Genomic DNA, 11833 nt, shown 5'->3' with positions numbered 1-11833 from the left:
GTTTTCTTTGAGCTGTACGTTTTCTAGGGCCATCACTGAAACATTCTACTGTAACATCAGCACTGTCTTTCTGGAATACACATTTTTTATTAATTAAGTGAAGATATAAAATACAAAGGGGTTGTGCCTCTCCTCAAGTTTACCCGTCTGAGGAAAGAGTGCGGTGGCTACGTGCGCTGTCCATGGTGCTGATGAGCATAAACACGAGCCTAGGTGGAAAAGCTCAAACATCAATCTCTGTTGAAGTGTGTCACCGACATTCAGAGAAAAGTATATGTTCGTCGTCTCTGTGGCAAACATTGCATGAAGCAGCGACATTGGTTTCTATTTGCTTTTTACAGCAATTTGCTGTTCGGAATTTAATATAGACTTATAAAATCGGGGAGGTGTTCACACACTACCACTGGGAGGCGTCTCTATCTTAATTTAGAATAGTCTGACAGGGAGATCTCAACCACGAACCACCTATTACGAATATCATATAAGACGTTAGTTTTCTATGTCATTTTCTTTGTTATGTTAAAATCAATTAAATGGGTCGAGATAAATCAAGAGCACACTCCAAACGCCTATCTTTAAATAATCAGAAACAATATGTTCTGCTGTTCATCACATAACGTGCCTGAACTGCGCATTATCGTTTGTTGGGATCATTCGTTCTGCTTGTAGCCTATGTGGTTGTTGTCCCATGATATGGGTTCTGACCAAAGAGTGCAGAGAAGTTCAGGAGCACTATGATCTCAGTTACCTTCTCACGTTCACTAAGAACACGACCGCGCGCCTGCAACTCCCTCTGCCCTGTCTTGTTCTATGCTGATAGAGAGGCGCATGTCTTTGGATCCCCACCCTCACAAGCCAACCGGCAGTGCACTCATCTAGGATAACTCTACGTTGGAAACCAAACGAAGGACGGTTGGATATATGCCTTTTCCTAACCGTGGATTGCGTTGTGACTGCTGATGGTTTTAATTTTGTAGCCTATTGCCGATTGGATTGCTGCCACCCGTGCGTTTATGTGGTCCATTTGGAGACGTTCCTTTGGGTTGCCTGTATTCGAATGTAAAAAAAAAGGTTTTGTTTCCCGCGCATCTCTCAAATGACTGAGCGCGGCGTGAAGAGGAGACCGCGTTCTCCACCTCCGTTCTATGTTAAAACCTTGGGCTAAAGTTTTCATGGACGGTGCCCTGGATTTTCCACTGCCATCTCTCTGACCGGGGTCTTTGTTTTTCAAGCAGAGAACGAGTATTTTACCACGCACACAAGGGGTGCCTTTTGGATTCTATTTCCAAAATGAAGTCCGTTTTTATCCGAGGTATGTATGTATGGGCTACGTTTACATCAGATCCAAATGTGTTGTTTGTGTGTTTGCTTGCTTGTTTGTCTTTTACATAATGTGATTCCATTTGCACAGTATTTTATGGTTATTTGGAGAAAACAATGATATACCTGTCAGTGTTTACTACTGTAATAATATAATATGTACCATTTAGCAGATGCTTTAATCCAACGCATTTTAAGGTCATGCATGCATACATTTTACGTGTGGGTGGCCCTGGGAATCGAACCCACGACGCTGGCGGTGCCATCCTCTACCAACTGAGCCAATTTACTGATGTATATACATCTACTTGCTTTACAGTTTTCTTTTTCAATGTGTTTTCAATTAGGCGCCATACTTTAACATGCCAATGTATTTTTTTTACACTGATCTTTTAAATAGGCTTATATTATCTTGTAATGTTACATAATAGTTACTTGGAACACATAAAACATGCATGGTAAACATGTCATGTTGTTTTATAGGTAAAGCCTGAGTTATTCCAGTTTACTCATGTGACATTCCAAGGGCTCAATTTCTCAGATTTCTAAAAAAAGGGGTTCTGCGCAACGTTTGTTTTCCTTCTCTTTGCCAGAAACTTTAAGAATATTGTCCACCTTGAGCAATCACCCTTGTCATGCTAAGCGGTTTTGATTGAGACCACCAGAGCTCATGAAATGTATTTATCCACTGCACTGTTCACTGCTCATGTTGTAAGTCAAATTGGATCTAGTCACGCAATGGGGAGTTGGGGATTGGGCAGGGCATGTGTATTACCTGATAGCACAACCTGGTCTCAGAGCATTTTGTATTATTATGTATGTTAATCCAAGATACTCCATTTAGTATGATATGTCATGTTTCGTATGGTAATGTATGTATTAATTTGTGGATGTCCATCACCCATTTCGTATGATATGCTACAAATTACAATTCTTATTATATTTTAAGAATTTGCAAAACTTTCAATATGTTTTGAATTTGCAAAACGTACAATATTACGAATTTGCAAAATGTTCAATATGTTACGATTTTGCTAAACGTATGATTTGTTACAAATTCTAGCTTGGTGCTGAGGTGGCTAACGTTAGCTAGGCTAGGAGTTAGGGTTAAGGTTAGAGTTAAGTTTAGGAGTTAGGTTAAAGAGTTAAGGTTAGGGGAAGGGTTAGCTAAAAGGGTTAATGTTAGGGTTAGGTGAAGGGTTAGCTAAAAGGGTTCATGTTAGGGGAAGGGTTAGCTAAAAGGGTTAGGGTTAGATAAAAGGGTTAAGGTTAGGGGAAGGGTTAGCTAAAGGGGTTAGGGTTAGGGGAAGGGTTAGCTAAAAGGGTTAGGGGAAGGGTTAGCTAAAAGGGTTAAGGTTAGGTGAAGGGTTAGCTAAAAKGGTTAATGTGAGGGTTAGGTGAAGGGTTAGCTAAAAGGGTTAGGGGAAGGGTTAGCTAAAAGAGTTAATATTAGGGGAAGGGTTAGCTAAAACGGTTTGGGTTAGGTGAAGGGTTAGCTAAAAGGCTTAAGGCTAGGTGAAGGGTTAGCTAAAAGGCTTAAGGCTAGGTGAAAGGTTAGCTAAAAGGGTTAATGTTAAGGGAAGGGTTAGCTAAGAGGGTTAAGGTGAGGGTTAGGTGAAGGGTTAGATAAAAGGCTTAAGGTTAGGTGAAGGGTTAGCTAAAAGGGTTAGGGTTAGGGGAAGGGTTAGATAAAAGGGTTAAGGTGAAGGTTAGGTGAAGGTTTAGCTAAAAGGGTTAAAATGAGGGTTAGGTGAAGGGTTAACTAACATTTGAAGTAGTTGCAATGTAGCTAAAAAGTAGTAATTAGTTCTAAAGTTGCTAATTAGCTAAAATGCTAAAGTTGTCAATGGTGAGATTCAAACTGCAACCTTTGGGTTATGGGAAGGGTTAGCTAACATGCTAAGTAGTTGCAAAGTAGCTAAAAAGTAGTAAGTAGTTGAAAAGTTAATATAATGCTAAAGTTGTCCGTGATGAGTTTTGAACTCTCAACCTTTGGGTTGCCAGACATTTGTTTTATTTTTCTACCCATCCACCCCAACCAATCACCCTACTTTCATTTTTGCCTTAATTAACCAGCTGTCTTATGTAACCATGCCAAATGAAACATATACTAATTTGAGTGTCTTGGATTTATGTTTACTATGTTACATTTACTTTATGAGACCAGGTTGTGTTGCTTGTTTTGTGATTACATGCCTACTTTTACCTGCATCTGTGATGCCACTGTACGCCTCCAAAGTATTAATTTAATATACATGAAGTATGATTATACATAAAGTATGATTCACCACCAGGCCCAGGGAGTGAGGCTGGACCCCTGTCTATCACACCAGGTAGAAGAGTAGAGAAGAACAGCCCTGAATAATTAATAATAATCCCAAGCAAATGCCCAGTGTGCTGAAAATACATCAAACGATCCATAGCTCAAAGGAAGCAGAGATAGAGCAGGGAGAGAGGGAGAGCAGAGAGAGGGAGAGCAGAGAGAGGGAGAGAGAGAGAGAAGAACAGCAGAGAGAGAGGGAGAGAGCAGAGGTTGGAAGTATCTAAGTGTGTGCTAGAAATCTAGGCAGCGAGAAACCTGTGCAAAGTGTGTGAGTGTGAGAGAGAGACATTTAAAGTTTATTCGCCACATGCACAGAATAAATCATCTATATAATAATACAGATAATAGCAACGGATTTTAATAAATGCACAAGAAGTACACTATAAGTTGAAGAAACAAGAAAATGCTAGTAAATACAGGTCAGTGCCAGTACCTTATTCAATATGCAGGGGTACTAGAGTGGTTGAGGTAGGTTTATACATACAAAGTGACTGGTAGTAGGATACAGTATACATGTAAACAGGGCTGAAAAGTGACGGGTAGCAGGAATATATCAATATTTATGGTAATATACTTTTGTTTTTATTTAACCTTTTTTAACTAGGCAAGTCAGTTAAGAACAAATTCTTATTTACAATGACGGCCTACCAAAAGGCAAAAGGCCTCCTGCGGTGACGGGGGATTAAAAATAAATAAATATATACAATATAGGACAAAAGACACATCACAACAAGAGAGACACCACAACACTACATAGAGAGAGACCTAAGACAACCACATAGCATGGCAACAACCAAATAGCATGGCAATGGCATACTAATGGTAATATATACATGTAATATATTTTAGCTAACCCTTCCCATGACCCAAATACAGTAGATACTCATGGTAATTGCAATCAATAATCAATGAACAGCAGTGTAGGTTTGATGAGCTGTGTGCGTGTGGGTTTAAGTGTGTGGCGTCAGTAATGAGTGTGTGAGTGAGGGTGTGTGTGAGTGTGTGTATGTGAGTACGTGTGTGTGCGTATGAGTAAGAGTGACAGTGAAGGTGTGTGTGTCTGAGTTGGTAGAGTCCTGTGGATTGGCATAGAGTTAGTGTGGATAGTCTGTGGGAGAGGGAGAATAGTTGTTTTTAACAGTGTCATGGCCAGGGGATAGAAGCTGTTTAGGAGTCTGAGCCTTGATGTCGGACAGGAGCATGGAGAACTGTCCATGTCTCGGATGGCTGGAGTCTTGGCAATTTGTCAAGGCTTTCTCGGACACTGCCTGGCATGTACATCCTGGATGGCTGGGAGCTTGCCCCCAGTAATGGGTTGGGCCGTTTGCACCACCCATTGTAGGGCTTTCCCGTCGAGGGCGTTGCAGTTGCCATACCAGATGGTGATACAACCAGTCAGTATGCTTTCGATGGTGCAGCTGGAAATGTTCCTGAGGATCTGAGGGACCATACCAAATAATTTCAGCCTCCTGATGGAGAAGAGGTGCTGTCATGCCTTCTTTACGACTGTTCTGGTGTGAGAGGACCATGTTAAGTCCTCAATGATGTGGACACCGAGGAACTTCAAGCCACCACCCCTGTTTCCTGTAGTCCATGATCAGCTCCTTGGTCTTGCTAACGTTGAGGGAGAGGTTGTTGTCCTGGCACTGTCCTGACATTGCCATGTCTCTGACCTCCTCCCTTTAGGCTGTCTCATCGCCATTGGTGGTCAGTTCTAGCACCGTCGTGTCGTCAGCAAACCTTATGATGGAGTTGAAGTTGTGCATGGCCACACAGTTTTGGGTAAACATGGAGTACAGGAGGGGGCTAAGCACTCACCCCTGGGGGGCCCTGTGTTGAGGGTCAGCATGGCAAAGGTATTGTTGCCTACTCTCACCACCTGGGGTCGGCCCGTCAGGAAGTCCAGGATCCAGTTGCAGAGGGAGGTGTCCTGTCCCAGGGTTCCGAGCTTGGTGGCAAGCTTGGAGGGCACTATGGTGTTGAACGAGGAGGTGTAATCAATTAAGAACATTCTCACATAGGTATTCCTCTTGTCCAGGTGAGAGAGGGCAGTGTTGAGTGCAATTGAGATTGCATCGTCTCTTGATCTGTTGGGGCGGTATGCAAATTGGAGTGTGTCTAGGGTGTCTGTGATAATGTAGTTGATTTGTGCCATGACCAGTCTTTCAAAGCACTTCATGATTACAGATATGAGTGCTATAGGGCAATAGTCATTGTGGCAGGTAGCCTTTAACGTTCTTGGGAACAGGATGGTGGTCAGCTTGAGACATGTGGGGATTGCAGACTGGGACAATGAAAGGTTGAAAATGACATTGAAGATGCCTACCAGCTGGTCTGCACATGCTCTGAGAGCACACCATGGAATATTACTGGCCCCCGCGGCCTTGCGGGTGTTGACCAGATTTAAAGCCTTACTCACATCCACCTCAGAGAGCGAGATCACTCAGTCCTCTGGGACGGTGGAGGCCCTCTTGCATGGCTCGGTGTTGTTTTTGTTGAAGTGTGCATAAAAAGCATTCATCATTGGGCAGATCACGGCTAAGTCTTCCTTTATAATCCGTAATGGACTGTAGCTCCTGCCACATGCAATGAGCGTCAGAGCTTGTGTAATAGGATTCCACCTTGTTCCTATATTGTCCTTTTGCCTGTTTGATGGCTCTGCAGAGGTCGTAGCGGGACTTCTTGCACACGTTCGTCTCCTCAGTTGTAACCTTGTGGTTGGCTGCGATGTGTGCGGTAGCTCTGTCCTCTAGCTTAGCGCGTACCGCTGTGCTGCAAGGTCCACTTACTTCTCTAACAACATTGACTGCCCCAGTAAGAACTCCCGGACTCTCTTCTCCACTGTCAGCAAACTACTTCAGCCCCATGATGACACCTTCTCTACTCCCTCCACTGAGCTATGCAACTAATTTCTTCAGTTTTTCAAGAACATGCTCACCAAAATAAACTCATTTCTGACTGATCAATCTCACTCAGCTGCCCCTCGCGCTGTCAACCTCCCAACCGTCACACCTGAAACCCGGCTCTCCGAATTTGTCCCCATTGACTCTCCCTACAATATATCTCAAAACTCATCATGTTTTAACCCTCATCATTATCCAAGACTACAACTTGCTCCCTGGGTCCTTTCCCCAGTCTTCTCATCAAAGCCTGCCTTCCTGCCTGCTCTCTGTCCATCACAAACATTGTCAACCTCTCCCTCGACCACAGAACTGTCCCCTCCAACTACAAAACAGCTGCAGTCACCCCATCTTAAAATAACTGGACACCACCATACTCAATAACTTCCACCCCATTTCCACCCTCCCCTTCCTTGCCAAGACTCTGGAACGTACTGTTGCCTCCCAATTACAAACCCACCTGCTAATCAACAACCTGTCCGAACCCCTTCAGTTTGGTTTCCACCCCCTCCACAGTACTAAAACAACACTCCTCAAAGTTATCAATGACATCCTCACCTATGCTGATGCAGGTGCCCTCAACAGGTGCCCTCAACATGATCTCCTGGACCTGAGTGCCACTTTGGACACAGTGAGCCATCAGATCCTCTTCAGCAGGCTGGAGGGCTTGGGTGTTGAGGGAACTGCACTCTCCTGGCAACAACCATACCTCACAAACTGGACCCACTACATCTCCCTCAATGGCCAGACCTCAGACTCAGCTGCAGTTATACAGGGTGTCCCTCAGGGCTCGTGCTGGGTCCCTTACTCTTCATTATCTACATCCTCCCTCTTGGTCAGATCCTCCATCACTTTAACCTTGACTTCCACTGCTATGCTGATGACACCCAGATCTACCTCAGCACCAAATCCCTCCTCAACCTGCCTATGACCCACATTGAATCCTGCCTCTCTGCAATAAAAACATGGATGCAACAAAACTTACTTAAGCTCAACAGTGATACAACGGAACTCTTCCCAAATCCACCCTCGCCAAAGCTGGCAACCTCACCCTCCCAACGAAGACACCACTGTTTCTCCCTCCCTCCATGCATGCAATCTTGCCGTCATCTTGGACAAATCATACTTTTTCCACCACCGCAACTTCGCCAAAGTCAGGTCCTCCCTCTCCCGTCCTGCCGCTGAAATCCTCATACATGCAATAATCTCCTCCCGTCTTGACTACTGCAACTCACTACTCTCCAACATGAACTCAAGCGCCCTCCATAAGCGCCAGATGGTTCAAAACTGCAGCCCGATGTACCTCTCAGACCTTCTTTTCCTYCACCAACACACATGCACACTCCGATCCACCACAGCAGGCCACCTTGTCATACATAGGTTGAAGCTCCATAGTTTCGGCGACATGGTCTTTTCCAGAGTAGTTCCTAGGCTCTGGAACTCCTTCCCTCCAGCCAGGCGTTACTCTGACTCCATCACTATCTTTCAGTGCCTCCTAAAGCCCCACCTCTTTGACAAGGCCTGCCCTTAAGCTCCCCCTCCCCAAAGACACTCCTCTCTTCACCATACTGAACTGCACCTAAACCAAACCCTTACCCTACCATTACCCTAAACCGGGTTCGTTTCCTAACCCCAATCACGCCCCTTACCCTAAACCTGGTTTGTATCCATATCCATATCCCAATCCCAGCCCTTACCCTAAACCTGGTTTGTATCCATATCCATATCCCAATCCCAGCCCTTACCCTAAACCGTGTTCGTATCCAGATCCCAACCCTTCCCTCTCCATACACTGATACGTCATACTTCCCTTCTTTGAGACTACCTCTCTCTTTTTTTATGTTTTGTTTAGTCTGATGTTTTGTTTTGACTACTGTTTTGCTGTTTTTCTTTTTAATTTCTATAATTGTAAAGCGACTTAGGTTCCTTGAAAGCGCTGTATACAGTGCATTTGGAAAGTATTCAGACACCTTTCCCTTTTCCACATTTTGTTTGGTTACAGCCTTAATCTAAAATGGATTGAATTTTTTTTCTTCTCATCAATCTATAGACAATACTCCATAATCACAAAGCGAAAAAAGGTTTTTAGAAAAATAAAAAACAGAAATACCTTATTTACATAAGTATTCAGACCCTTTGCTATGAGACTCTAAATTGAGCTCAGGTGCATCCTGTTTCCATTGATCATCCTGAGCTGTTTCTGATTGGGGTTCGCCTGTGGTAAATTCTATTGATTGGACATGATTTGGAAAGGCACACACCTGTCTGTATAAAGTACCCACAGTTGACAGTGAATTTCAGAGCAAAAACGTAGCGCTCTGAGGCAGGATTGTGCCGAGGCAGAAATCTGAGGAAGGGTACCAAAAAATGTATGCAGCACTGAAGGTCCCCAAGAACACAGTGGCCTCCATCATTCTTAAATGGAAGAAGTTTGGAACCACCAAGAAACTTCCTAGAGCTGGCCGCCCGGCCAAACTGAGCAATCAGGGGAGAAGGACCTTGGTCAGGGAGGTGACCAAGAACCCAATGGTCACTCTGACAGAGCTCTAGGCTTAGAGAGCTCTAGAGTTCCTCTGTGGAGATGGGAGAACCTTCAGAAGGACAACCATCTATGCAGCACTCCACCAATCAGGCCTTCATGGTAGAGTGGCCAGACGGAAGCTACTCTTCAGTAAAAGACACATGATAATCCCATTTGGAGTTTGCAAAAGGCACCTAAAGACTCTCAGACCATAAGAAACAAGATTCTCTGGTCTGATGAAACCAAGATTGAACTATTTTGCCTGAATGCCAAGCGCCACGTCTGGAGGAAACGTGGCACCATCTCTACGGTGAAGCATGGTGGTGGCAGCATGTTTTTCCAGCGTCAGGGACTGGGAGACTAGGATTCAGGGAAAGATGAACGGCGCAAAGTACAGAAAGATCCTTGATGAAAATCTACTCCAGAGCACTCAGGACCTCAGACTGGGGCAAAGGTTCACCTTCCAACAGGACAACGATCCTAAGCACACAACCAAGACAATGCAGGAGTTGCTTGGGAACAAGTCTCAATGTCCTTGAGTGGCCCAGCCAGATCCCAGACTTGAACCCGATCGAACATCTCTGGAGCGACCTAAAAATAGCTGTGCAGCAACCCTCCCCATCCAACCTGACAGAGCTTGAGACGATCTGCAGAGAAGAATGGGAGAAATTACCCAAATACAGGTGTGCCAAGCTTTAAGCATCATACCCAAGAATAATCAAGGCTGTAATCACTGCCAAAGGTGCTTCAACAAAGTACTGAGTAAAGGATCTGAATACTTATGTAAATATGATATTTCCAACTTTTTTTTGTTGGTATATTTGCAAAAAAATCTAGAAATCTGTTTTTACTTTGTCATTATGGGTATTGTGTGTAGATTAATGAGGAATAAAAACAATTTAATCCATTTTAGAATAAGGCTGTAAAGTAACAAAATGTGGAAAAAGTCAAGGGGTATGAATACTGCACTCTCAGTCCCATGTACACTATATACAAAAGTATGTGGACAGCCCTTCAAATTAGTGGACTCTGCTATTTTAGCCACACCCGTTGCTGACAGGTGTATAAAATCAAGTACACACTCATGCAATCTCCATAGCCAAACATTGGCAGTAGAATGGCCATACAGAAGAGCATAGGATGCCACCTTTCCAAAAAGTCAGTTCGTCAAATTTCTGCCCCGCTAGAGCTGCCCCGGTCAACGGTAAGTGCTGTTATTGTGAAGTGGAAATGTCTAGGAGCAACAACGGCCACACAAGCTCACAGAACGAGTGCTGAAGCGTGTAAAGATCGTCTGTCCTCGGTTGCAACACTCACTACCCGAGTTCCACACTGCCTCTGGAAGCAATGTCAGCACAAGAGCTGTTCTTTGGGAGCTTCGTGAAATGGGTTTCCATGGCCGAGCATCCGCACTCAAGCCTAAGATCACCATGCGCAATGCCAAGCGTCGGCTGGAGTGGTGTAAAGCTCACCGCCATTGGACTCTGGAGCAGTGGAAACGCATTATCTGGAGTGATGAATCACGCTTCACAGTTTGGCAGTCCAATGAACAAAGCTGGGTTTGGCAGATGCCAGGAGAATGCTACCTGCCCCAATGCAGTGCCAATTGTAAAGTTTGGTAGAGGAGAAATAATTGTCTGCGGCTGATTTTCATGGTTTGTGCTAGGTCCCTTAGTTCCAGTGAAGGGAAATCTTAATGCTACAGCATAAAATGACATTCTAGATGATTCTTTGTTTCCAACTTTGTGGCAACAGTTTGGGGAAGGCCCTTCCCTGTTTCAGCATGACAATGCCCCCTTGCACAAAGCGAGGTCCATACAGAAATGCTTTGTCGAGATCAGTGTGGAAGAACTTGACTGGCCTGCACATGGCTCAATGGAAGTGAGTCCTTGAAGCAATGTTCCAACATCTAGTGGAACGCCTTCCCAGAAGAGTGGAGGCTGTTATGACAGCGAAGGGGGGACCAACTCCATATTAAGGCCCATGATTTTGGAATGAGATGTTCGACGAGCAGGTGTCCACATACTTTTGGTAATGTAGTGTGTTATTATTATTATTATAATTATTGTATGCTTGCTTGTGGGTTGAGTAACAGTGGTCTAGGACTCTTTCGCCCCTAGTGGCAAAGAAGATGTGTTGATAGAAGTTGGGCATTATGTGTCTTACATGCTGACCACACCACCTGTGTCTCGTGAAGAGACATCCTCATTCCCCGCTGGATTTCCCTGAATCCAATGTCTTGTCCGTTCGGTAAATGGAGAATCTTTCGAGTTGTATAGCCATGGGGGTTATCTTGTACAAAAGCCATGCTTCAGAAAAACAGAGGATATTGCAGTTATGAGAGTCTCGTTGATAGCAAATCCACGATTGGAGGTCATCCATCTTTTTATCAAGTGACTGGCCAATAGAATAGAATAGAGAGAAGTGGTAGCCGGTTATACCTTAACCTTATTCTCATCAGGATGCCCACTCTCCTGCCTCTGCATTTCCTATTGGTTAGTCCAAAGATTGGGTCGAAGGTACACAAAGAGCCCAGGGCAGATGAGTCGAAGTTGAAGCCGGAATTGAGGTTATTGTCGATCATAAAAAAATGATGGCGGACACATTTTGTGCAAAAACAGTAAAGATAAACACCAAAAGGATAACAAAATATTTAAATTGGGTCAGAGCTTGCAAGAGGGCGACCATACAGTACGTCGCCATCTTCCGAGAGACAGAGAGAGAGAGAGAGAGAGAGAGAGAGAGAGAGAGAGAGAGAGAGAGAGAGAG

At 44.3% G+C, this 11833-nt stretch overlaps 1 protein-coding gene across 1 annotated transcript in view; it reads left to right on the top strand.

Moving 5' to 3' along the window:
• Window positions 1–713: 713 nt before the first annotated feature.
• LOC111961451 (reticulon-4 receptor-like) overlaps window positions 714–11833 on the top strand; it is a 39195-nt gene continuing 28075 nt past the window's right edge. Inside the window, exon 1 of the mRNA XM_023983733.2 lies at window positions 714–1312. Within this exon, the coding sequence (XP_023839501.1) occupies window positions 1291–1312 (22 nt within the window). The 5' untranslated portion in view covers window positions 714–1290. The remainder of the gene's footprint in view (window positions 1313–11833) is intronic.

This window comes from Salvelinus sp. IW2-2015, linkage group LG4q.1:29 (assembly GCF_002910315.2).
Source record: "Salvelinus sp. IW2-2015 linkage group LG4q.1:29, ASM291031v2, whole genome shotgun sequence".
NCBI classification, from domain to species: Eukaryota; Metazoa; Chordata; class Actinopteri; order Salmoniformes; family Salmonidae; genus Salvelinus; species Salvelinus sp. IW2-2015.
This window is presented reverse-complemented; position numbering and strand designations above follow the sequence as displayed.